General features: G+C 37.3%; 1 protein-coding gene across 11 annotated transcripts; it reads left to right on the forward strand.

The window, feature by feature from the left end:
- Window positions 1-27837, forward strand: Fubp1 (far upstream element binding protein 1). 11 transcript variants are annotated; one of them, XM_028754345.1, is made up of 23 exons: window positions 1-314; window positions 3565-3655; window positions 4363-4425; window positions 5146-5184; window positions 6348-6387; window positions 6619-6671; window positions 6763-6834; window positions 7017-7074; window positions 8682-8844; window positions 8936-9034; window positions 9131-9232; window positions 9471-9573; window positions 9695-9795; window positions 10260-10401; window positions 11095-11255; window positions 13204-13355; window positions 13652-13731; window positions 16475-16603; window positions 18301-18375; window positions 22744-22889; window positions 23266-25441; window positions 26342-26478; window positions 27613-27837. In XM_028754345.1, the coding sequence occupies exons 1-21, from the start codon at window positions 204-206 to the stop codon at window positions 23272-23274; spliced, it is 1989 nt and encodes a 662-aa protein (XP_028610178.1). In that variant the 5' UTR covers window positions 1-203; the 3' UTR covers window positions 23275-25441; window positions 26342-26478; window positions 27613-27837. The 11 variants fall into 11 exon arrangements, with proteins under 11 accessions (XP_028610178.1, XP_028610184.1, XP_028610174.1 ...); XM_028754341.1 differs by having other exon boundaries at window positions 106-314; window positions 16475-16612; window positions 23126-25441; XM_028754344.1 differs by having other exon boundaries at window positions 106-314; window positions 16475-16612.
- The last annotated feature ends 161 nt before the right edge of the window (window positions 27838-27998 follow it).

Genomic DNA, 27998 nt, shown 5'->3' on the forward strand with positions numbered 1-27998 from the left:
GTCCCTTCTCAGCAACCCCGCCAACCGCACGTCAGCTCTGAAACATCGCGGGACTTCCGTCTCCTAGTCTCCGCCCCTTTACGGCACGATGGTCGTGCAAGAATGTGATACGGCCTCGACGGCCGCCATTTTCTTTCTTTCTTAACAGTTAGCCGAGAGGGAAACCTCCGCGAGGAAACAGCAGCGTGTGCTGTAGCGTGAGTATGGCTGACTACTCAACAGTGCCTCCGCCGTCGTCTGGCCCAGCTGGCGGCGGCGGCGGCGGCGGAGGAGTTAACGATGCTTTCAAAGATGCCCTGCAGAGAGCGCGGCAGGTAAGCGTGGACCGCGCGGCGGCTTCCTTCCCGAGAGCCGCTGGCGGGGTAGGTCTGGCCCTGCTCGCCGTCCGGACTACGGTCTGAGGAGATGGCGACTCCTCACGGGGGGTGGGGGGGGTCCCAGCGGCTCGAGGCCGAGCCTGTCGTGGTCTGAAGCCCCCCTCCCACGCGCTCTCCCCAAGCGTGGCCCCAGGGCCTCCACTTCCGCACCGCGGCCTCCCCACGGAGTGTGCTTAGCCCCGTTCCCCTCGGGCCTGTTTCCGTTTGATACGGGAGCATGGAAGGTTCTGGGCACTTAGGTCATGACTCGGGCCAGGAAGGGTTGTCTCGTTAGCGGTCTTCCCCGCTTCCCGCTCCGCCGAGCTCGACTCCCTCACTGTAATTAGACTTAAGGTTCACCTTCCCGTTACAAGGGAGGCTTTTCCCCGGGGCGGGATTTGTGAGGCGTTCCACCAATCCTTTCCCCCATCTCAAAATGGCCTCGGGCCCATTCTTACCCAGCCTTCAGTTTGAATCTGCCTCTCCCAAGTCTAAACCTACAACCCTCTTTGTGTTACGTAGGGACGTACTGTTTGCCCCCCAAAGGCACCATTTTCCCCAGACGAAAAGGGTTGGAAAAAAATTAAAAGTGCTTGTATTTGGAAAAAAAAATTTCCCCCTTAATCTGAACTTCAAATGTCTTCAGGTAGAGCCCCTTGACAAATCTTTGTAGCTTAAAAATGTCTAATGTTAACCTGCCGGGCGTGGTGGTGCTCGACTTTAGTCCCAGCACTCGCGAGGCAGAGCCTGGCGGATCTCTTGAGTTGGAGGCCAGTCGGGACGGCCAAGAGGGACCTGTCTCAAAAAAGTCTGTCACGGAATTCGTTTGTAAGCTAAAGTAAACCTTTATGGCACTCTATTGTAGTTGTTAGACATTTTGTACTAGTGTTGAACGAACAGGTTTTTAAAGCCAGTTTTGACTATATTAGAAATTTATTTCCTAATCCCCCCCCCCTTCCTGGTCAGGACTGAAAGATTACCGAGTCAATCAAGGTTTATCAAATCTATCATGCTATAGCAAGCACACTTAACTATCTAGTGCATAGATGCTGAAAAAAATCTTTGTGTGTCTTCATGGAGAGGGAGGGATTCCATGACAACGTGATGTGTGTCTAGAAGTCAGGGCGACTTGGAATTGCCTCCTCCCATGTAGGACCCTTTGGTCAGGGACAAGTGTGGCTGCCTGGGCATCTGATTAAAGCTGAGGCAGGCCTGAGTTTTAAGGTTTCCTGCAGAATCGTCTCTAGTGCTTATTAGCAAGTGTGCTCCACCCAGGTAGCGTTGGAAGATTTTTAAGTTGTGGTCTTGTGAAATGAGAGAATCAAATACCAATGAGCAGATAGAAGATGCTTGATTAATAAAGCATGGCAGTTATATAAATATTTGTGCTATGAGGCACACACTGTATAGGGTGCTGCTGGAAAAGGATGCCTTACTGAATGACATTCAGACAGTGAGGAGTGAGGCTGGCCAGCATGGACAAGACGCTGCTGCTTGCTGTACAAAACTGTACACAGGGTTAAGGGTTTCTGGAATGACAACCAAGCATAGAATAGCATAGGAGGAGGAAAAAGGTGGGAGTGTGAGAAAAACTACGGATGCATCCGTTAGCAAGCATTGACTGATGCAAGTGTTTAGTATAGATAATAGTATCTGTTAGACCTGGACATTCTGGCTATGTAGTAATCCCAGCAGGACCTTGCCCTGTATAAGGAAGGCTCACAGTGTATGTTAAATGGAATAACCATAGATCTTTAATGTGTTAAAGCAGTAAGGGGATTAAGGTCTCACTATGTCCTGGAACTCACTGCAGGCTAGGCCTGCCTCTGCCTTTAGGATTAATGGTGTGTGCCACCCATGACCAGCTGAGATCTGGTTTGTTTGTTTGTTTGTTTGTTTGTTTTTAATGAGAGTCTTTGTGCCTCACCCTCCCAAGTACTGGAGTTACAGGCCTGTCTGTACTGGTCCACTATGATCCAGGCACACTTTGTCTTTTGTAGATTTTTTTTTTTAATTTGCATTCCTGCTCACACACCCCTTACCCCAGTCCCTCTCCCCATCTCCCCACCCTGCCCCCCATCTCCCTTCCCTGGGGCCTCAAGTCTCTCAAGAATTAGGTAGATTTTCTCCCACTAAGGCCAGACCAGGCAGTCCTCTGGTATATATATGCCAGGGATCTTGGACTAGCCTGAGTGTGCTGGGAGGCACACTTTTTATAAAAGTTTAGTGCAACTGTGTCATTGAGGATAAATGAACACATTGTTAAAGTTTCCAAAAGAACATTTCGAATGTTGCTGTGGACCTTTCCTAGGAAGTATTAGAAGTAGAAAGTGTGGGCTAAAGTATAGGAAATGGATATTTTCACCTCATTATCTTCTGAGAATTATCTTTAACTTCAAAATTGGTAAGGATGGGTCAGTGAAGAAGGTGGTAAATGATTTGGTTTGATTTTGCTTGAAGTAGCACAGAAAATGTAGTAGAGCAAAAATCAAGTGGAAAGCTTGAGTTATTTCTGTAGATTAAAATCAAAGACATTACCCACCTATAACATGTTTAATAGAAACATTATTGAGTTCATAATTCTAACATGTTAGTAGTTAGGATTAGCCTAGCCTGGGCTACAGAATAAGACCATGTTCTCATCCTCTCACCCCCATGAGGGAAGTTGAAAGTTTTGCTTGCTCTTTTGAATGAACCAAGTACCAGCTTTTTCTTTTGGATACTTGTAGAACTATTACATGAACGGAGTATAAATGAGTGTAGTTTGTTATGGATATTCCTTGGTTTTTCAAGTAAACTCAGTGTTTATAAAACCTGACTGTAGAAGATAGCCATAGTCTAAGCCATTTTCCCCTAGTTCAATGGTACTTAACACTTCCCTTTTAACATCAGTACCTGTCGGTTCTAGACAGTGTACTTCAATCCCTAAGATACAGTTTATAATGCTATGATTTGAAGTCAAAGGGTAGGAAAGATTTTGTTTCCAGATGTGTGTTCTTTTAAATGGGGGATATATCATAAGTTTAATAGATCATTATTATTATTTGTTAGCTCTCTGAAGTATGTGGTAGTTTTAATTATTCTTAGTAAGTGAATCTTTCTAATGTTTTTAAAAGGGGAATAGTATATCTTTTATTGTAAGAAATTTAGTGCTGAGTAGTACATAAAGTAGTAATACCCTGATTAGTATTCTCATTTTTCTTTTAAGATTGCAGCAAAAATTGGGGGTGATGCTGGTACATCATTGAATTCAAATGACTATGGTTATGGGGGACAGAAGCGACCCTTAGAAGACGGAGGTAAGTTATAGCCAATAGGAATAAGTATCTTCCACAGTATTCATTTGATAAGGTTTTCAGTATTGTCTATTGAGATGACTTATCAAAATACTATCTATTGGTCTCAGAAGGATAGGGTTTTGAAAAAAACAGACCTAGAAAAGGTAAGTATAATTTGAGTATATCAGAAAGTATTACTGTAATAGAAAACAGTTCTTTTTTGTCCTATTTTAGGATTATGCTTGCTTTGAGTTTGCACAGACTGTGTTAATGCTAGAAACAAAATAAGATCAGTTATTTGGGAAACATTTTACTGAGTTTTCATATTTACTTCAAAATGCACTTTAAAGGTTAAGGTTTGTTTGTTGTAGGCATCCCATTTTTATATTGTTTTAGTGCTTTGTTGAGTGCTTCATATTTAACTTTAAACATTGATTAGAACAGTGGATTCATAGTGCTCTCCTTAGAAAAATTGACACTTCTGCACTTAGAAGTGTGTACTTTTTTGTTTTAGTTCTGATGTATGTATAAATTTTGATGCTCTTTGCCCTTTTATAAAAGATTCTGACAGCGTATAGGACTGTATTGTGGCCCTTTCTGGTAATACTTGGTTTCCTTTTGTCTAAGTATGTTTATATTTGCAAGTGAGGTTTTCAATGTGCAAGAAGAAATGAGCTAATGATGCTTCAGATGTTGTGTGTAATGTACTCTTTTTATTTTATGTGTAGATGGCTCTTGGACAAATCCGAGCAGTACCACACACTGGGAGGGAATGCCCTCTCCTTTTAAAGGCAGGAATTTTTATTTATTACCTGTGTTTAGTATGTAAATGTGAAATAAGCCAGTGGATTCTTAAATGGACACAATGGTCTCTCTTGGTTTATGTGTCTGAATTTTTGCTATACAAAGCCTTGAAGTTGGGAGAATAATAATAGTGTTTTGAGCAATAGGCTGTCTATTCTCTAATTGTTGTATGCATTTTGTTTATCTGAGAAAGGCAATCATGTGGTTGCTTTGAGGTTTTGGGGATTTTTTGTAGTGAAATGCTTCATTTGAGAATAAAAGAACAGTTTAGATTGAAATTGTCTTGTAATGTGAGCTTTCTTTTTTGGTATTGCTTTATGATCACTGTCAGATACACTCATCTTTTGATATGTCTGGTTTTTATGTAGTTCTCCCTAATTGTCAGTTCCTACAGTGGATGAAGCATCATTAACCATTAGCATAAGGTATTCACCAGCATTGAAGCTAAATAGTTTGTGCTGCATTATTCTAAACTATTTTAAGTGTCTGTGCATTGTTTAAACAACACACGAGAATGAAAGAATGTAGGTTTTGTGGGTTTTTTTTTTTTTTTTTTAGATATTTGAGTCTAGGTTGAATCATGTCGTTTTTGATTCAAGTGGTAAACCATTATCAGGTATTTTAATAAACATTGCTATTCTTGCTTGTCAGGGCGGGGGAACTTTGTTTTTTAATTGACAAAAAGTAAAAGACACTTAATTTTACAGATCAACCAGATGCTAAGAAAGCACCTCCCCAAAATGACTGTAAGTACTTTAGGCTGAGGTTTCGTTGCTTCTTTTGAAATTATTTATGTGTGTATATAAAGATAGCGTGGAAATGCCCTGAAAGTGGATTATATGTGGTTGCTAAGAACTGAAATTTGGTTGTCTACAAGAGCATGTGTGCCCTTTATCATCTGAGCCTTCTCTCCAGACTGTTGTTTCTACCTTTGGATAGGTTGTGGGGTTTGGGGAATTTGCTTTTGAGCCAAGGTCTCAACTGTGTAACTGACTGGCCTTGACTTCACAGAGATCTACCTGTGTAAAAGTATTTTTTATTCACCTGATGTAATTGTCATCTCTGAGGCTTACTGCCTCCCTCAAACCTTCTAGTTCTTTCTGAACTCTGGCTGGATCAACTTAGCTGTTCCAACCTGATTCAATCCAGCTTCTCTCTTGACCTCTGACTGAAATACTCTGCTTGACCTCAAACTAACCTCATTTTCTGGCTCATTCTGTTTTTACCTTTGTCTAGCTTGTTCCTTCTCTGCAACCTGTGTCTCTACAATTGTTCCCCTACCCCCTGGGCTGTTATCTCTTAAGTCCTCCTCTCTATTCTCCTGAGAGTTGGACATAATACTATTATGTTGACTCTTTCTCTGATTGATCACTTTGCTACTCAGTTAAATGTCACTTTCAAACATGAGTGCTTCTACAAACTAACTTCATTGTTTGGGATTAAAGTTGTGTGCTAAGGGCTAAGCCACGTCACACCTATAAGCAGGGTTTTCTCCCCCAGTAAATAACACAATCTTGGGGTTCACGGTGTGATCAAATAGCCTATAACAGACTAGCTTTTGTTTTCTCTTGTGCTGGGACTAAGGATGTGTGTGCCTTGCCATACCCAACAGATATTCCTTACAGATGTATAGCTTTTTAAAAAAAAAATAGTGATTCTCTTTTAATTGGAGCCATGTATATATAAACACTGATTGCTGAATTTTGAATATAAGTTAACTACTCTGGTTCTTAATCCGTGCATCCCTTTCCTGACTTTCTTGCCACTATCAATGATGATTCAAATATGAATAGTCGGAATTTCTATTTTACCAATGTATATATCAGGGAAAGAGTTTGGAGTATATGGTGTGTTTATCTTAAATAAATAAACTTGAACTTAAGCTTGTTTTTGTTTAAATTTTTTATAGCTTTTGGAGCACAGTTACCACCAATGCATCAGCAGCAAAGGTATAGTCAAAACTTTGAGTTTTATATAAGCAAACAAGTTAGTAGTGGCATTCACTCTGAACCCTTTCACAAGTGTTCAGGTCACTGTCTTGCTCACTCATGTACTACCTCATTTAAAAACCTAAGTTTGGGCTATTGGGAGACATTAAGATTGGATTTATTAGATTACTTTTATGTATACGTGCACATAATTTTTCTGTGAAGAAAATGTTAGTTTCTGTTCTTTCTTAGCAGATCTGTAATGACAGAAGAATACAAAGTTCCAGATGGAATGGTTGGATTTAGTAAGTAACATTAATTTCAAGTTTTTAAGACAAACCATACTTCAAAATTTAGTGTAAATAATAACTTCTCCCATTTCTCTACCTTAACTAGTAATTGGCAGAGGAGGTGAACAGATCTCACGCATACAGCAGGAATCTGGATGCAAAATACAGATAGCTCCTGGTAACAGTCTTGTCTTTTCTTTCTTTCTTTTTTTTTTTTTTTTTTTTTTTTTTTTAGTGTGAATTGTAATTTTGTCCAGCCCTTGCAGATTGGATAGGAACCTTGATTATTTTAAGTTTCTAAAGATCAGATAATTTTAATCTATTTTTTTGACCTAAACTTTTCTTTTTATTTAATTGTAGATAGTGGTGGCCTTCCAGAACGGTCTTGTATGCTAACTGGAACCCCTGAATCTGTCCAGTAAGTTTGAAAACCATTACATCTACTTACAGTGAGACTGGAGACTATACACTTCTTTCTCTTTGGTTTTTTTTCAAGACAGGGTTTCTCTGTGTAGCCCTGGCTGTCCTGGAACTCACTCTGTAGACCAGGCTGGCCTCGAACTCAGAAATCCACCTGCCTCTGCCTCCCAAGTGCTGGGATTAAAGGCATGCACCACCACCGCCTGGCAATGCTTCATTTTCATAACGTCTGCACCGTTGTTCTTTGTTCGTTGCCTTGAAATCGTTGCTTTAAAAGTTTATATATTGTGCCTTTCTTAGATAGGGTTCGTCATCTGAACCTGAGACGGAAAATTGTTAAAAACGGGGACTAAGGAAATAACTCAGGCATTTAGGTTCTTGTCTTCCAAGTAGGAAGCACTTAGTATAATCCTAAAACTAAAAAATTCAGCATGGTAATATGGCTCAGGACTTGTGTGGAAACAGGCAGATTTTGGGGACTTGGTAGCCAGCCACCTAACGCTATTTGATGGGTTCAGAGTCATTTGGAGACCTTGCCTCAGGGTACCTATCACACAAAAAAATGGCACTGGTGGTTGTAATTTGGCCTACACACCTACCGTGAGTGTGTACACAGACTCAGAAAATTATTAAAACCTGATTTGCCTTGCACACAAAACTAAAACTCATAACCAGTATAGTGAAAATTTTATATTCCTGGTTTTCTCTTCCACTCAACTCTTAAGGCTCTGATAAAACTACTCAATCTTTACCACTAATTGTCTTCTCCCCATTCCCACCTCCCCCCCAGACAGGGTTTCATTGTGTATCCATAGTTGGCTGTCTCAGAACTCACTCTCTGGGCCAGGCTGGCCTAAAAACCTCACAAGATCTACCTGCTTCTGTCTACCAAAGGCACACACCACCATTGCCCACCACCACTCTCTGTCTTGAGTTATTTCTATTGCTGTGGCAAAACACCATGACCAAGGAAGGCTACTTAGAAGAGAAAGTATTTTATTGGGCCCATGGGTTTTAGTTCAAGACACTAAAACCACTTAAGCTTATCTACTTACTGAAAACTTAGAACTGTGACAAAGTATGTCATCCTACACTGAAATTAACACCTTCCCTTATTCTTTTATCTAGTATTCAGATATCTTTTAGGCATAATTTCTAAGAGCATATAGACAGGTTTGGAAATTTCTTATCATAAAAATATCTTTGAAGCTCATGTTCTATTTTTTTAACACAGCACCTTCAAAGGTTTACACTTCCTACATCTGCTTGCCTTTTTTTAAACTCAGTGCCCATCAAGCATTGCATCTAACAATTGCATTGACAATTCTCTTTTCTATTACATTATTTAGCCATTGGTGTTTGACACGATAGATGGGATATTTTTAAATTACTATATTTATTTGGTTTATAGATACTTAACTACTGCCCATTTTACATTCCTTTGGTTTGACTTCTTGCCTCTAACCATGAAATGCGTCCAAATTAACTGCCATACAACCCATTTAGAATATACTTGATACATGACTGGATAAAACTGCCTATTATTATTTGTGGGTAAGGTTGGTTATGCTACATATTTTTATTTCAAGATTAATTTGTTAACAGATCAGCCAAAAGATTATTGGACCAGATTGTTGAAAAGGGAAGACCAGCCCCTGGCTTTCATCATGGTGATGGACCTGGAAATGCAGTTCAGGAAATCATGATTCCAGCCAGCAAAGCAGGACTGGTTATTGGAAAGGGGGGAGAGACTATTAAACAACTTCAGGTATTATTATACTATAAAGAGTATTATTACGTCTTTTGAAGCCACTTTTTACTTTTTTACTAATTTGTATTAATTTTCATGATTTTAATAGGAACGAGCTGGTGTTAAAATGGTCATGATTCAAGATGGGCCTCAAAACACTGGTGCTGATAAACCTCTTAGGATTACGGGCGACCCATACAAAGTTCAGGTAAGCCTCACTTGATATATCAAGGCTGACGGGGTGGACAAATAAGCATTAAAATGTTTGGACACATATTCTGACTTGGGTAACTTTCTGTTCTAGCAAGCCAAGGAAATGGTATTAGAGTTAATTCGTGATCAAGGTGGTTTCAGAGAAGTCCGGAATGAGTATGGCTCAAGAATAGGAGGGAACGAAGGGATAGATGTAAGTAAGAATCCTGAATTGGGAATGGTTGTATACTAACTAAGCCATGAGTGCAATAGTGTTTTTCCTGCTTTGAGTTAAATGGACTTGTCTTAACATCCTGTCCCTTTTCTTGGTTTCTTCTATGGGGCATTTTTATCTTATTTTTATGATCATCATTTAGTATATTTACTTTTATGATAATATGGATATGAGTCTTTGAGAAATGTCTTTTAAAATATACTTTCACTTGCTTAAGGTCCCAATTCCAAGATTTGCTGTTGGCATTGTAATAGGAAGAAATGGAGAAATGATTAAAAAAATACAAAATGATGCTGGTGTTCGAATTCAGTTTAAGCCAGGTAAGCTTAAGGTATAGTTAATGTTCTAAGAATTGATAGCTTTTAATTTAATCTTGACATTTATAATTGGTTTGTCACAATTTATTGGGTTTTTTTCTTGTTGTTGTTGTTGCTGTTTTAGATGATGGAACAACACCTGATAGGATAGCACAAATAACAGGACCTCCAGACAGATGTCAGCATGCTGCAGAAATTATCACAGACCTTCTACGAAGTGTTCAGGTTTGATAGGAAATTAACATTTTCAGTTTGCTTTCATTGGAAAAGATACATGAATGAAAAAATGCCCCTCCGTCTTATCTTAGATATCTGTTAACAGTGTTAAAATGACTAACATTAAATTGCTTTAAGGTAAACATTTTAGGGTAGAATTTATTTACCCCAGTGCATCTGAAATTTTATTTGTATGGGTATGTGTGCCTGGGCATTTGTGCCAATGGAAGCCGAAGGAAAACTTTCTTAAGTTGGTTCTCTATTATTGGGTCCTAGAGATCAAACCAGGTCATTAGGCTTGTATAGGAAGTCCCTTCACTGTTGAGCCATCTGTCTGTTATTATTTCGTTGAATATTTTTGTCAAGTAATGTTTGAAGTCCTCTCTTAATTTCATTGCTTAGAAATACGAGAGTTGGGGGTAATAAGCCAAATAGTTTTATTACAGAGTTTGTTTTGTTTTCTCCTTTCTTAGGCTGGCAATCCTGGTGGACCTGGACCTGGTGGTCGAGGACGAGGTAGAGGTCAAGGAAACTGGAATATGGGACCACCTGGTGGACTTCAGGAGTTTAATTTCATTGTGCCAACTGGGAAAACTGGATTGATAATTGGAAAAGGCAACGTATTTTAAACTCTTTTTTTTTTTGACATAATGATTTTTTTTCTGGATACTTACAAACATACCATTTATATTTATTTTTTATTGCATATTTTAATAGGAAAGGGGTCTTAATATGGCAGCTAAAACAGGAACAATCTTTAGTGTATGTTAAAAATGAGGTTGTGTCTCGACTTCTAGGGAAAGGGGACCAAGAATCTATCAGTTACAAAACTTGATCCTAATTCAAATGGGTTTTATTGGTGTGGGTTTTTTTTTTTTTTGGTTGTTGTTACTTACAAAAGCTATATTTATTGAAATATTTTTCTGTTCTAATCCATATTAGGGTGTCTATATAGCAGGGTGCGTATAAAGTAGTCTTTAGCATGTTTTGTATGAGTTCTAGAGGGAAGAACAGAATAAGTAGAAAAACTTAACATTCTTGTCCAGTAGAATGTTACCAAACTTTATTTAATGGGCAAAGTAAATAGGTGTTTTTTAAAAAAATAGTATTTCTGTCATATATGGTGACAGATACCTTTAACCCCAGCACTCAAGAGGCAGGCAGATCTCTGTGAGATTGAAGCCAGTGTAAGTCTGCAGAGTTGAGTTACAGGAAAGCCAGGGCTATACAGAAACCCTTGTCTCGGGGGAAAAAAAGTGTTTCTTGCATTCTGTGAACTTTAGAGAACATACCGTCCTCTGGTTTTAGGTGGTGAAACCATAAAAAGCATAAGCCAGCAGTCTGGTGCAAGAATAGAACTTCAGAGAAATCCTCCACCTAATGCAGATCCCAATATGAAGTTATTTACAATTCGTGGCACTCCACAGCAAATAGACTATGCTCGACAACTTATAGAAGAGAAGATTGGGGTAAGTTGTACTCTAGGCTTCATGTTTGTAACATAGTTCCTAGTAACTTTAAAAAGTACTAAATCAAATGTACCGAGGGAAAATACATAATTTTTAATATGAAATTGCAGGTTTTATAGTATAGTGTGTATACATATAGCAACATGGGAAAGATATCCAAAATACAAGTACCATGATTAAGCATGCAGTTAAAAGTATGTGAAGAATCACATACTTGTATTTGAATGTCTATAGATAAAATATTTGCTGGTTATAGGAATTTGGTATTCTATCAAGGTCCATACTACATATCTACCTGACTCTGCCTTATCAGTCAAAATAGATAAGATGTCTGTCTCACCTTCTACAGAAATAATTTATATTTTCTGGCTTTGAACTGACTGCCAGTCATCAGAGGTTTGAGATGTAGGCTTAGTTTAATGGTTCTTACCTCTGAGCTCCCTGACTTCCTAACCCAGCCAATTAATGAGCTTCGAGTTCACATAGACGACAGAGGAGCAGTTAGTTGTTGAAGGACACTGCGTCAGTGCTGATCATGACTTCCACAAGCTCCTGCACCACATTACAAGTCACATGAAGACAACATACTAAATATACAGGCACCATCTGTAGAAATAAAGGGAAAGTGAATTGAGCCTAGTATCCTTTTTCACAACGATTTTTGTTTTTTGTTTTGAGACAATGTATCAATTTTGTAGACTAGGCTAGCTATGAATTCACAGAGGTCTACCTGCCTTTTCCTCTCAGTGCTGGAGTGAACAGCATGCACCTCCAAGTCCAGCTGATCTTTTCTTTTTCTTGGCCTAGATCAGATGAACTGATAACTTGAGTAATACCCAGAATCCTCATGGGCTTGGTTGGTGACCAGCTGCTAAAAGTAGCTTTCGTATTTACAGCTGTAGCACTTGCATATTAATACATAAAATAAATACTTTGAGGAGCTGTAGAGATGTTACAGTAGTTAAGAGCACTTCTCTTGTAGAAGACCCAAATTGAGTTCCCAAAAAGTTTGTGACTTGGGTACCAGGGGATCTGGTGCTCTTCTCTCCTTGGGCACGCACATTCACCATGTGTACATGTAAGATAAGTGTTCAGGGTAGGACATAGAGTACTGGGCTAGCGTGTGCTGAATTCAAGACCTACTACTGGGGAAAAAAGGTTAAAATAATTTTTAAAAAATTGTAAGCACTTCATTTTATATGTTACTATGTTATTAACTAAAAAAAGAAAAGAAATGTTTTAGGGCAGGGTGGCCTGTAAAAGGAAATGATGCCAGGTATAATAGAACATGGTTTGAATTCCATGACTTGGGAATCAGAGGCAGTTTAAGGCCAGCCTGATCTGTCTATATGGTGAGTTCAAGGCCAGCAAAAGCTACAAAGTGAGACCATGTCTCCAAATAAGGAGAAAGATTAGTAAAAGTATTGTGATACCAGTATTTTAAATGTCTTAATGTGTTATCAACTGTAAGGGAAATTTTCATGCTATTTAGAAAGTTACTATAGATGACATTTATCTAAATTGGAATTCAAAGACATCACAGTTGACATTGAGAATACCATAAGTTAAGTGAAGTTGTCCCTTGATGTGCAATTTGCAGAATATATTATCAGTAATTGTCTGACATTAGGGAGGGAAGGAAAGAAACCAGTCTTTTTTAAAAAAAAAACAAAACAAAAAAAAACTTAAAAAGAGTGAGAAACATGGAAGAGAATAAAAGCTGAAGGGGATTTGCTAGTGCTGAGGATTTCAGTGCATTTTACATATCAGATAATGACTATTTTTTGCACCATTAAGTGAGAAAGGTAAATTTAAGTTTGTTACTTAAGCGTAGAAACAGAAAAGAGTAGTTAGACTTTGAATTGCTCAACCATTACGCTGTTTGGGTGTATTTTTGTATGAGTGTGTCTTTTGTTTATTGGATTTTTTCTTTCTTTTTTTTTTACAGGGCCCAGTAAATCCTTTAGGGCCACCTGTACCCCATGGGCCGCATGGGGTTCCAGGTCCTCATGGGCCTCCTGGACCTCCAGGGCCTGGAACTCCAATGGGACCATACAACCCTGCACCTTACAACCCAGGACCACCTGGCCCAGCTCCTCAGTAAGTACTGCATTTGGTTAGTTCTGGGCTTTCCCTAAAAGTCCTAGGTTTGGGGGTTGGAGAGATGGCTTGGCAGTTAAAAACACTTGTTATTCTTGCAGAGGGACCTGGGTTCACTTTCCAGCACCACATGGTGGTTCGCAACCATTCATAATGGGTTCTAGGGTATCTTGAAACCAACACTAGGCATACATAGCTGCATGTACATATATGCAATACGTGCAGAGGCAAAGCCTACACATAAACTGGCTTTTTTAAAATGGTATTTGTGGTTTTGTTCCCCTCCCCACCCCCAGCGGTCCTCCAGCCCCGTATGCTCCCCAGGGATGGGGAAATGCATATCCACATTGGCAGCAGCAGGCTCCTCCTGACCCAGGTAAACAATGTGATCACTGTTAATGTCAGCTTCGTTGTATACTATGTGTCACAGTCCTACGTTACTCTACTGTATGTGCATTGTATTCAGCACCTCTCCTGCAGTGTAAGATAACACTGCTGTCTAGTATGTTGTGACTTTATTCATAATAGTCCATGTTTGTTTATAATGTAATGTGTCTAACACTACTATATTCTCAAATAATAAGTATAAATTACTTTATTGCTGATAAGGCACCTTAAAGTACTACAGATTAGGTCCCTTAATTACCAAAATTGAAAAGTACATTTGCAATCTGGATTTTCTCTAGCATGATGTTCTCATTATATAATCCCATACTAGTTTTGCTTCTACTTCATCGTGATCAATAGTCAACTTGGAAATAGGATTTGTTGTTGTGGTGGTGGTGTTTTCACTTTGCAGCCTCTGTAGTTTGACTCTGGAAATTTCAAAGAATGTGTTCTGAGTTATAGATTAATTTCTACATAGTGTATTTTTGAAAAAACAAAAAAATTGATAATGTAATTGCTTTGTTGGATTTGTTATATGTTTTAATATTTTAATGTATGTTAAATTCATAGGAACTTTGCTCAGTCACCAAATAACCACAACTTCTACTCATTTAAGAAACAACTTGAGCCGGGAGGCGGTGGTGAACACCTTTAGTCCCAGCACACAGGAGACAGAAGCAGGCAGATCTGAGTTCGAGGACAGCCTGGTCTACAGAGCATGTTCAAGGATAGCCAGGGACACAGGAAAAATCCTGTCTCAAAGGAAAAATCCAAAACCTTTAAAAAAGGAAAGAAAGCAAAAGAAAAACATGAATTGTGGTGGCATATGACTATGAAAGATGAGTGTGTGTCCATTAGCAAAAGAGTGCGTTCCCAGGGTGGACAGACGGGAATGGTCTTGTAAGGGTGTAGAAGAAGCATTAGATAGGACTTCCTTTGTAAGTTTTAAAAGTGAATCTTTTCCTTCTAACAAGCATTTAGAAGTGGCATGATTAAATCAAGTTGGAACAGGTTAAATGGAAGGTATTATTTGGGTAGTAAGGTTTCATGGGATTGTGCATGTGTTTGATGTTAACACTGTAAGGTCTGGTCAGTGAGTATGACTTCCAGTATTGCCTTTGACAGATAAGAAACCCATCTACCTGGAAGACTGACTGCGCTCAGGTTTATCCACAGGTTACTAACTCAGGATCATAGTTGCTTAAAGTATACAGTATTTTATTGTCTGCATTTTCAAGAAACTGTATGAGGTTGAAGCTTACATAGATGTCAAGAATTTAGTCTTCAGAATCAGGTAGATCAGTTATCTTTATAACTAGTTGATTGTGCTTTTTTGAGTTTTTACCTTTCTAAACCTTTTTTTTTATCTTAAATGGATAAAATGAATTCATCCTGTGTTAAATAATAGGGAGCTCTCAGTACCTACTAGTTTTAAAAAGAAAACTTTCCTTTTTTTTTTTTTTTTGAGTTAAGTTGAGCTTTGTGCAGAGGATGCAAATTATGGTGACTTGTTTTAGCAGCAGCTAAAACTTGAGTTAACGTTAGGAGATGTTAAAGAGAGAACTGGAGTTTATAGAAAGGATAAGCCACAGTGCTGGGGTTAGCATCAGAACCTGAGTTCTGTTCTGTCCCTCCCACCTGTGTAAAATCTGGGTTCAAAGGCACATACCTGCTAACTAAAAAGGAGCCTTAAAGTTTCCTGGGCAGCTCTTGTAACCAGATCTGTGAGCTCTGGGTTCAGGGACAAATCCTAGCTCAAAAAATTAGAAAGGGGGTCCTGGACAGATGGCTCAGTGAATAAGAGCACTGACTGTTCTTCCAGAGGTCTTGAGTTCTATTCCCACCAACCAGATGCTGCTTCACAACCAATCATTCATATCAGGCAGCTCAAAACTATTTACAACTCTTCTTTCCAAGAGAGCCTACACCGTCTGGGCTCTTTAGTAACCCACATTTGTGTAGATACACACAGGTACACATACACATAACTAGAAATGGAATTTTAAATTGTATATAAAACAAGGCGAAAATGATTAAGGAGAACATCCAGAATCAGTCTCTGGCCTCCATACATTTGTACATGCAGGAGAGCAGACATGCTCCTGCACAGTGGGTAAGCTGGGAGGTCCGTATTATGAAAGATGTTTACAACAGTGGGTGCACACATGCAGCCCCAGCACTGGAAAAGCAGAAGAAGAAAAGGGAAAGCATTGGAGAACAGCCTGTGTTATATGGGGCATGGTCTCAAAAGTGTGTGCAAGAAATACCAAATGATAAACTATGCTGAACTATCCTGAAGGTTATAGAGAAATGATAGAGCAATAATTTCAGGATTGTGACTGTTGTGAAATATAAAGTGCATGTATCTAATCTTTGTTTCTTTCCTGTACAAGTTAGTCCATAACTGTCTTCTATACAGAACTGTTGCACTTTGCAGCTAAACTTGTTGAGGGGGGGGAGCAAAGACACAGGATTGGGCTGAGACAAACCGTTGGATTGGAAGCCAAGATTATCCATTTATATCCCAGTTCCACCAATCACCAGTCATTTACTTAATACCTGAGGCTGAAGTTTCTGAACTAAAAGCCAAGTGATACAGTACTAGAAAAATTTGAAAGTTTCATTTGCTGTTGGTAACTTTTGAGCCTGTCAGGGATCACCGGAAAGGTAAGGATTGATTTCTGGAGTATACATATTAACCTTGAAACATTTCTTTGTTTTTTAAATTGTAGCTAAGGCAGGAACAGATCCAAACTCGGCAGCTTGGGCTGCTTATTATGCTCACTATTACCAGCAGCAGGCACAGCCTCCTCCTGCAGCTCCTGCTGGGGCACCAACGACAACCCAGACTAACGGACAAGGTAACTACGGTAATAAAAGATTTTATTCTCTATTTTAAAGCTAAAGTTAGGTTTGCATTTATATATGAAGTCATAACAAAACTTTCAGTCCCGATGATTGTTGTTGGGCCTTGTGCATCACAGAATCATTAGGTTAGATCCTCGGGCCTAAGGGTTTGAAGAATCAGTTGTGACTTTGGGTAAGCAAACTAAGTCACTATGAAATAGAAACAAGCTTTAATAATAATTGGGAGAATAATGCCCTAGTGAGACTGTTAACTGTTTTGTCGCCCCATTTAACCCCATTACCCTGATACATATGCCTGTTATAATTAGTTCTGAAAAGAGCTACTGAAAACTCTGCTTGGAGACATGAAGCCTCATTACTCTTTATATATCCATTCCAAAATAAATAACCATCATGGACCTTAAAGTCAGTTATTCAACGTTGATATACCAATATTGTACACAGCCCTTGTTTAGATTCACCAACTGACCCAGTGATTTCATTTGGTCTGTTAAGTCTCAAACTCAAGCAGTTTCTGGGTCTTATTTTATGTCTCTAATAAGAGTATAACTCACCTGTTAGATAGCTGCCAACCTAGGTGCCTTTGAGTTACTAACCGTGGTCATTTAAATGGTCTTATTGCTCCAAGCCTGAGTTTTGCACTATAATACTACCATGTACTGTAAAGAATTACTTAGTATTTTCTGGTACACTTTACTGGAATAATGTCACTATTGAACTTCTGCCTCAGCCTTAGTTTGTATTAATAATAAACCTTGCCTTAGTAAACTACTATTAAAATCGCTGTTAACTCTTAGTTTCTATCATTGTATATTAGTTGCTGTTTTACTGCAAGGAATAGATTGCCCTTTTTTAACCACTTTCATTATATTGTCCTAGATTTTGGGTGGTTGGGATTATCTTCAAGGTGGCTCTGGTGCCTTCTGACATTCTTCAGGTGCTTCCTTAGTACCTAACACAGTAAGATACTTTGTCTTCTGAGCTCCAATCAATGATTCATTCTTTTTTTTTTTCCCTTTTTTCCCAAGGATAGAATTTAGAGACCAGTCTAAGTATACTCATTGCTATTTAAATGTCACTAATTATAATCCTGTCCAAGTCGGAACTAAAAGTATGTTTGGAGCTGGCAGTCCATAGTACTTGTTCCTGCAGAAACCCCAGGTTTGATTACTAGCACCTAAAGTGGTTCACACTGAAACTGATTCCAGGGGATCCGGTGCCCTCTTATGACCTTTGAGCATACCAGATTACCTGGGGTGCAGGTATTATACATACAGACAAAATGCTCGTGCACAAAATTAAATGGTCAAACTATCTTTATAAATATGGAAGACCACAACATGTCTACTAAAAAATCACATGACTATATGCTGGTTTTTTGTTTATTTTTTTTTTTTAATTTAACATTTAATTCCGCTCTAGTGCTTCAAAGTTATTTATGGTTTTTCTAAAAAAGAAACCTTTTGTACTTAAAAATGGGCAGAAACTTGATGTTGTCTATTTCTTTCATGTGCCTTGATTTACTGTCCCAGTTTCTATGTCCACCTCTTCTGTACACACCACCATGTATCCCCAACACTTGCACAGCTCTATGGGAGACAGCGTTCATTACAGTACTGAAGGTGTGGAAGCAGAAGTGCAAAATAGCCTTGAGTAAGTTAAATCTTGTTTGCTTTGTTTCTTTAAAAAGGAGATCAGCAGAATCCAGCTCCAGCTGGACAGGTTGATTATACAAAGGCTTGGGAAGAATACTACAAGAAAATGGGTATGTTCTATACTTTTATGTCTATCTTTTATTCATTAAACTGAAGTAAGTACACATTACAAAGTTAGATATTGGTAACAAAATACTTGCTTATAAAAATACTTTCGATAACTCACCTATATGTTTTTATAATGTTAAAGTTAATATCAAACAAGCTAGGCAGTGGTGATACATGCCTTTAATCCCAGTACTTGAAAGGTAGAGGAAGGTAGATCTCTGAGTTTGAGGCCAGCCTGGTCTACAAAGCAAGGTTCAGAACAGTTGAAACTGTTAGAGTAACCCCATCTTGGAAAACAAAAATAATAAAACAGGAGAGGTGACATTCTAAAACTTACTGGGAGGTTAAAGCATATTAAGAGCAATCCAAGAAATTCTTATAATTGCTTATATGGCAAAGAAATGCAATTGTCCACAAGTTAGTTAAAACCTGACATGTAGTTACTAGGAAATAACATATGGCTTTATTACTGTACTTTTGTGTCGTGGTGCAAATGGAATGGGATTAAATTTTAGGCCAGAAAAGCAGTTATATCACTGATTTTACTGCAAAATAAGCAGGAAATTAACCCATAGTGTCAGGAAGTGCTTTGCTTTAATAAACATTAATAAATAAATTATTAAATTAATAAATGTTTAATAAACATTTGCATGCATTGGAAAGGGAAAAAGGGGAGTGACCTTTTTTAAAAAGATTTTGACAGCTATTGAACATAATTCTTAACAGAACCGTAGTGATTGTGTAAATGTATTTCTTACTGATGATACAGCTTTCTACAAAGCTGCTTTCAGACTAAAGAGGTTTTGTATTTGAACAACTGTTTATAGAAATGATTGATGACATACTCCTGAGATGAACAGATGGGCTAATAACTTTTCTTAACCTCACTGATCTCAGGCAGGTTATAACAGTTGAACTTTAGCAGTAGAAACTTGAAACCTTAAAATAGTATTCTGTGTAATTAGAATGATTACATAATTTCTTAACTGGGATATTTTTGAGAATAGATGGAAATGTATAAATTATTCTAGGATAGCCGGTGGTCAAGGTATGTATCCACCGTACTGAAGTAATGCTACTTATTTATCAGACATTAAGCATGTTAAGGCTAATGTGCATTATCTTTACTGTGTAATGCACCAGGTATGTTCATGTGTTGATTAGGTGGAAACCTGGTAACTGAATTAGGTAATTAGGACAGAATAAGGTTGACATCTCTGCTCAATTATGTCCTATTTGTTTAAGTGACTTCAAATAAGTTTTGCTAGCTATCTTGCATTCTGTATTTTTTAAAAGTATATTATCAGAGCTTTTGAGAGTAGATATTTTAACTGAATTAGGTTTTAGTTTTTAATGTTCTAGCACTTCCCAGCACAGAAATCAGTGAATTCCTGTTCTTGATTGTCATATCTATCAATCAATCAATCAATAAACATTTATATAGACAGACACACACATAAAAACAGACACATGGCACAGAAGTAACTGTTTAAGTAAATAACTATTTGGAGTCTCATTTTCTTCATTTGTGCTTTTTTTGTAATTATGTGGGGAGATCTTAATGTTGTGAGCAAGAAAAGACTAATTGAACAAATCCCTGTCATATATCTTGAAAAACACTGTTTTTAGGTAATTTAGTTAATCATTGAATAAATGTTGTATGATAGTTATAAAAATTTTCCCTGTAAAATGTTTAACTTCAATTCTTTTTTGAAAGTATTGACCTTGGTATCTTTTTAGTTAGGATGATCACAAATTAAGAGACCTTAAGCAAAGCTTTTGAAAAGGTTCTATCTAGGAGCTCAGGAAGTAGATGGGTAAGAGTTCTTAATGACCTGGGTTCAAATCCCCACTTACCCATCTTAAAAACCCAAGCGTGGACAGTTGCGAGTCCTGATAACTACAGTTGGGAAGCAATTGCAGGAGCGTTCTAGCCAACTTTAGATTCAGTAAGAGGAAGAGAGTGAGATACAGAGGGATGGAGGAAGATCCTTGATGGTTCCTCCGGCCTTCCGTGCTTGTACATATGCATACTCATCCACGTCCAGAAGTTGAGTCTTGGTGTGTTTTACATGGAAGAGAGGAGAAATAAAAACTTGAAGGCCTATAGTTTAATTTAGTAGAGTGCTTGACTGCATACAGGGTCCCTAGTGTGGGTGTGTGAATTTTTATCTCCAAAGTCACTTTTCTTGCTGACTTTCCAAAGTAGCCTGGGTGGATTTCCTGGTTCCTTGAGGGTAATTCCTGTCTGCATACTCTATTTATAAAACTAAGCAAACAGAAGTGTTAAGATTTTTTTTTTAATGAGTTCTCCCCTCTTGGTGTTTTTTTGAGTGAGGAGTTTTGGGTTTTGGTTGGTTGGTAGGTGATTGGTTTTTTAAGTGTCTCACATAACTTACGCTATGCAGTTGAAACTAGTATGTATTTGATGCAGTTCTGAACTCCTGGTGTCTAGAGCTCTACTTCTAGCTTTTCCTCTTAAAACCAAAGTGGGAAGGGGGCTGTAATAGACTGTAAGTTTGTCATCATTTCCTCAGTAGCAAACCTACTAGAACATGAGTTTCTTGAGATAACACTACAAAAACTCTAGAGATTCCTAGATGAGGTTGTAGATAAAAGGAAAAAATGTCATGAGGAAGAACAGAATATATAGTGGTAGAACTTTCAGGTAGAATAAAAACTTCTGTAATGGGTAAAGAATTAAGTGTTAGAGCCGGGCGGTGGTGGCGCACGCCTTTAATCCCAGCACTTGGGAGGCAGAGGCAGGCGGATTTCTGAGTTCGAGGCCAGCCTGGTCTACAGAGTGAGTTCCAGGACAGCCAGGGCTACACAGAGAAACCCTGTCTCAAAAAACCAAAAAAAAAAAAAAAAAAAAGAATTAAGTGTTAGAGTGAAGAGTAAGGTAATTCTTGTTTGGAGGAAAATTAAGTGAAAACATTTTGGGGGGTGCTTTAAGAGCTACTGTGGGGCAGTGAGACGGCTCCATTGGATAATCATACTTGTCCAGAGACTGCTGACCTAGGAATTGAGGAATGCAGAGTTCCTTCCGACATCTGCACACACACACACACACACACACACACACACACACACACACACACGGTCTGTATGCTTGAGCACACATATTCCATATACAACAAAGTAATGCTTTTTTTTTAAGCCCTTATAGTGTTAAGGACTGATATAATGGACTCTGAAGGCAAATAATATAATACCTTAGAGCCCAGAGGAAGTAAAAGCTTTGGAAATTTCAAAACGTTAAAAAGTTGTTAAAAAAAAATAAATTGCATTGTTGACAAACTTGGCCAATATGTTCAGCCAAATGATTTTTATTTATATTTTATGCCTGGGCCATTACAAAGTAAGTTGTAAACCAATTTCTTTTAAATATATTGAATAATACCCTCTGTTCTTAACTATTGTAATGTTCTGGTCAAGAAACTGTCATTTGCAATTAACTTGTTCACAAAATCAGGTCAATATTTCTAGGATTTGATTTTTTTTTTTTTTTCATTTGGTAACTCCAAATGGTCACTCTGCCTAGAAACAAAATAAATTACTCGTGAATCTTTATTTCAGCTGCCAGGTTATTTTTAGTAAAGCTGTACTATGATATGAACACAGTGTCTTGTGTCATGGCGTGGGGGGGGGCATGTACATATCTGTCAGTAGTTCTTTGTAGTTTAAGGCTAGTACTATAACATAGGACCCAAGTGGATAAAAGAAATAGTGAGCTAGGTGTGGTGGCACATGGATGCATTTAGTACTAGCACTCAGGAGGCAGAAGCAGGTAGATCTCCACGGAGCCCTGGATAGTGAACAACAACAACAAAAGACATTTCTTCTTTCCTTGTCAAAGATTATGTCTGACTATTCCCCTTTGTTTAAAGGTATGTGAGTTTGGATCACTTTATCTTTTACTGAGTGTGCTAAATAAAAGACTAAAATTTGTGATTGAAATGAGAAAAGCATATTTCCTGTTTGTTTTGTGTACCGCACTGTTTTTCCCTCATTCTCTTCCCTGTCTGTTTAAGGCATATTTAAGATAAACAGTAACTGAAGGGGCAATGAGACACATATATGATCCCACCAACTTGGGAAGTTGCCAAGAGGAATACAAGTTTTGAGCCAGCCAGTTTGGGCTACATAAGTGAAACCCTGTGTCAAGATAAAAATAAGAACTATTGACCCTCTGTGCCTTTCATTATTACAGTGCATACATTTTTGTATTAAAGTTACGGAATGGGGGGGGGTTAGGTCACAAGGGCAGGCACAAGGCTATTAAGGCTTTGGAGGAGTATTACAAGAAGTAAGATACTGTGAGATTTGTAATTACAGTTGCAACAATGAAGTCCTCTGTTTTCCTAAAGGTCAAGCAGTTCCTGCTCCTACTGGGGCCCCACCAGGTGGTCAACCAGATTATAGTGCAGCCTGGGCTGAGTACTATAGACAGCAAGCAGCCTATTATGCCCAGACAAGTCCCCAGGGAATGCCGCAGCACCCTCCAGCACCTCAGGTATAATACATTAGCTGATTTTGTTTTGGTTTTTTGTTTTGGTTTTCACTCCAACCATGTTTTCTGCATGTTTGTCTATTTGGGAATGAATATGTTTTACTTTTTACTTGGTAAAATATAAGTACATGAGATATTGTGTTGTGTTTGGGGATTCAGTTTTTCTAAAAATGCTTTCTGGCATCTGAATGCTATTTTTATAATGCCTTTGATTTTAAAAATAAATTTTCTTCCCCCAGGGATTTGCAAATCATGCAAGAAGCCACCATCATTTATATTAACCAGTTTTTCTTTCTTAAAGGATTCACTCCTGAATTAGCTCCATTTAAAGGATTTTCTTTAACTTTTTGTGTATCTCTTATGTATCTCTTCTGCACAGGGCCAATAATAAGAAGTGGACAATACAGTATTTGCTTCATTGTGTGGGGGAAAAAACCTTTGTTAAATATATGGATGCAGACGACTTGATGAAGATCTTAATTTTGTTTTTGGTTTAAAGTAGTGTTTTTTTCCCCCTTTTTTTTTAATTTTGAAAATGTACAAAAATATCTATCACTACTGATAGGAGGTTAATATTTCTGTGTAGAAATGAAAATTGGTTTGTTTTTAGTCTTTAGTGTAGATGTACACATTCCAGCAAATGTATTTGCAACTATTATGTGGTCGATGCTTTGTGATATAAATGTACTTTTTCAATGTATACTTTCACTTTTAAAATGCCTGTTTTGTGCTTTACAATAAATGATATGAAACCTCCTGTGTCGGTAAGTTGGATATGTGGGTAAAGGATTCATAATTTCTTAGCATTGATAAATTAAGATACATGTACACGAATATATAAGCTTTCCCCATGAATTACTTAGTTTTTAAACACTGGCATGTTTTTTCCCTGTTGGAGTATAGTGGTAGATTGGAAGTTCTCTTCTGTTGTATTTGGCTGTTTCAGCACAAGTAATCTTGATATCTTCATTTTTTTTCCCTTCTATTTGATTAAAAAAAACTGCATGTGTATACGATGATCTTTAGTATACTTGCATTGCATTAACAGTGAAATTTCTTTTATACATGAGCACTATTTCAGACCTGTACTGCTGCTACAACAGTTAACCTTCCTGTTCTTCACTTATTTCCAAGACTGTTTCAGCATAACTCATTTTGAACAGTTTTCAGACAGTGATTTGAGGAGTTTATAAGAAACATTGTTTTTTTTTTTCCATGTAAAGCAACTCTTTCAATGTATATATATATATATAATAGTGTGTTTCTTTCTAAATTCAGGATAGAAAAGTAATAGAATGCGAAAGTATAGCTACATTGCATCTGCCATTGAAACATTTGGGGTATGAAAATGTTCAAGCTTTTTTTTTCTTTTTGCAGTATAGATAAGCTTTGTCTTGTAATTGCACAAGTCCAGTCATTGAATCAAATTAATTTTTTTTATGTACTTGAATCATTTTATTAATCTTTAACATTCATGCTGAAGTTCTGATATTTTGTTGAAAACCATTGTTTTACTCTGCATATTTGTTGGCTCTTTGCATATTAATATATTAGACTACATGCAAATACAGTCTGTCTTGCCATTGTCTGTTGAAGTGCAGGTTTGATCCAGCCAGTATAGAACTAGCTCTGTAGGGGTGAGGAGGACTGTGCTGTGTATCATCCTTGATTGTGTTCCTTCAAGGAGCATTGCACTGTAAGTACATCAGAATGACAAATTGATGAACTGCAACAGTATCTTTTTGTCAATGTTCCACATAATGAAATGCTATATTTTGTGTGACTATTATGTTGGAATACAGTGCTGATGTCATGGGAAACCATAACTGCTTCTTAACATAGAATAATACATAGTTCTGTATTTTTTTTAAGTGAGCTTAATGGGTAAGTATTTTTGATATGCTTTAGCTAATAGCTAAAGAAAATTGATCATTAACAAAGTTGAAAGTAGTATTATCAGTGCTCCTAAAATGCTGTTTTTCAGTGTAAAATATGCCTATCTTTTATAGTTATATAAAAAACTTGAAATGTTTAAGACAGAAGTGGTTTTCAGTTTGCAAAATTTAAGCAATGTAGGACTTTAACACCTTTTCATAAATGTTGTATCATCTCTAGGGAGCACCGTGTGTATGAGGACAAAATGTTGAGGTTATAGGGCAGAAAATAGTAGAGCTCATTGTGGATGTTTTGAAATGTTTTGATTGTTTTATGTAACTTAGTGACTTCCCTTACCCATATTTAGATCTAGTATGAAGTTTAATAGTAATAGTTAAGGAGTTATCTGTTAAGATCTTAAGTGTAGGGTATTGACATGAACAATTTCAGTATTTTGCATGATGTTGTTGCTTAGATGAGCTAGGAAAGTGTTGTGGTGCATTTAGTAATTAAACTGAAGGAAATAGTTGGATTCAGTATCATAATTCACAAATTGGAGGCTGTTGATTTTGATTCGTTTAAAATTTAAAATCTTTATTAATTGCAAACAGTGCAATTATTTATACTTCACAGTGCCTTCCCAGACCTTCCACCTTAGGTTCTGCTGCAAAAAGCAACAGGTAAGCACAACCTAAGGACATATATATAAATATATCAGTACATTAATGTTGTCCCTGTGAGGTTTTTGTGGTTGTGTACTCAAAAGCAATCTGGTACTGCTTCCCCAAATGTATTTTGTTATTTATGGTACCATTCTAGTGGAAAGTCTGTTAAGTTGTTCAAGCAACTGTTGACAATTTTGGGTAATGTTTTTTTTTTTGTTGTTGTTGTATTTTTTTGTTTTGTTTTTTCATTAAAATAAAATGAGTAGATTGCTGCGATAACTGACAACGTCCAAACCTTTTTGTACACCCTCTCCCCCAGAGTTACAGAAGTGTTACAGTAAGAAGAATTAAATAGTTAAGACTTAGGAAGTCATTTGGTCAGAAATTTCAACAGCCTTCATAGCCTGTTTGTATGAGTAACAGGAAATTTTCTTTGCCCTCCAAATCTATGATCTTTTTATATTCTTATTTTATTCCCCTGTATTATTACTGCTTTATAGTAAGTAATTCAGTAAGAAGATTTTGGTTCAGTTTCATAGTTCTATTTTCATGACTTGTATTTGCTGACAAGGATACTGAAAAAAGAATACTGGCAGTAAGTTTTGAAAAAAGGCATGTGCATCAGTGAAATGTTAATTGTATAACAAATAACTTTTCATAATCTGCATAACCAATAGTTTCTGATTTATAATATTTTAATAACTGCCACTGCATTTCCTTTTTGCCAGTTTAAACTGTTTGTGTTCTTAGGGGTGATGTTTAGTGCATATTTTGAGTTAAATAACTATCTTAAAGCAGCACCATATCAGTTGTTTTTATTCATTTTCTAAAATGTGCTGATCCTATTAAAAACTCCTGCTTAACTTTACAACAAAGAAAAATATTCAAAAATGCTGCCTTCATTTTCACACACAGTGCTGAAGATGCTGCAAGCACCAAATCATAGCTCATAAAATCAGGTCCTGAGATAGTTACCCATAAAGAGGAATCCTTTGAGTGTATGCCATTGGTGAGCCGATGAGCATGGACCATAGAAGGGCTCAATGTAGAAGGTAAAATGGCAAATCATAATTGAGAACTATGAACTGTCTTCCCATACATAATATGGTATAGGGTGTGATGTACCTGCTCTTGATCACTTTTCATTTTAAAGTGCTTAAATGTTCCATGAACTGTTTAAGTTATAGAGTTATTGCACCACAGTGTGTGCGTGTGTGTGTGTGTGTGAGAGAGAGAGAGAGAGAGAGAGTGTGTGTGTGTGTGTGTGTGTGTGTGTGTGTGTGTGTGTGTGTGTATGAGAATCAGGTCAGTATGTTGCAAGCAGATCTGTAGAGCCTGTCAAGTTTTGGTTAGTTGTAGTTTCCATCCATTTGGAAATGTAGATGAATGCTTGTAGATATTGGAGATTGTTTCTATTTTGAAGAACTTTTAATTTATTACCATAACCTTCACTGGTGTTGTAAGCATTTTAAATAGCATGGATCTTAACCTTTAAATAGAAAGTAGAAAAGGTGAGCCAATTGATATGAATGTGGCAGATTGGTAGAAAAGTGAATGGTTTAGACTGAAAGTAAACTCGTTTAATTAAAAGTTTACAGATTATTTTTAATGCCATACATGATAGTGTAGTGATATTTAGAATTCTTTGTTTTGCTGTTTCAGAAATGCGTATACTAGAGAATCATTTTAATACTAAAACTGGTGACGTGATACTAGTTGTAAAGTGTTTTCTTAAAGATCTTGGTACTTAATTGACAGAAGTGGGTTTAGACAGGAGTAGCAAGTGCTCGTGGGGGGAGGTTTGTTCACTTGAATACTTTGCCATGACAACTAGTTCTTCCTGAAAAGAGTTACATGTCTAGAATATTGATGTAGCATTAACTCACTGGAGATAATCTTGTTTTAGTTCTGCAAATTCTGCCTGGCTTAAAATGCATTTTCATAATACTTAAAAATAATTTGACTGAAAATAACTGCTTTTTTGTTCAATCAGTCAATCAAATTTTATTACAAGTTTAATTGAGGGATTTTTTTTTAATTGGTGCTTTAAAGAAGCAAATAAATCCCTGGGTTTTATTTTCTTCAGTGATACTCTAAGAAGCTCTTTAATGTATTTGCGAGTATATATATATATTTTCTTATGCATGCTCGATGCATTTTCGTCCTGAGAAAAGTGTTCTCTACAGAAACTACCCGTGTGTTAAAAGAAGATTGGCTTAAAATGGCTACTGTGATGGGAACAGTGTCTTAGGGAGATGCAGCTTGGACTTGAGGTAAATTGAATACTTTACAAACTGGTTTAGAGTTTTTGCTTTAATGACATTGTATGTAAAAGGGCACATGATTGTTGTAATTTTGTATTCTTTATGGTTTCTTTAATTAAAAAAATAAATGTACAGTGATTACTATTATGAGTGCTTTTTGTCTTTTTGTGTCTTTGATATGTATACTGAGTAAAATTTTTTTGTCTTTATTCCTGTCATTAAAGGTTTACTGTGAGAAAAGTAATGGTTTTGATTTTGCCTTTTTAAATGGTAAATGCATTCAACTTTTAAAAAGGCAAATAAATTAT

This window comes from Grammomys surdaster, unplaced genomic scaffold, assembly GCF_004785775.1.
Source record: "Grammomys surdaster isolate TR1022 unplaced genomic scaffold, NIH_TR_1.0 125996, whole genome shotgun sequence".
Classification (NCBI taxonomy): Eukaryota; Metazoa; Chordata; class Mammalia; order Rodentia; family Muridae; genus Grammomys; species Grammomys surdaster.

Bases quoted from the DNA above. Each gene is read 5' to 3' on its own strand.
- Fubp1 (XM_028754341.1), top strand. From the start codon at position 204: ATGGCTGACTACTCAACAGTGCCTCCGCCGTCGTCTGGCCCAGCTGGC. The intron at 7,075-8,681 runs GTAAGTTTGAAA...ATTTGTTAACAG, and splicing joins GGAACCCCTGAATCTGTCCA to ATCAGCCAAAAGATTATTGG. The intron at 9,574-9,694 runs GTAAGCTTAAGG...TTGCTGTTTTAG, and splicing joins TCGAATTCAGTTTAAGCCAG to ATGATGGAACAACACCTGAT.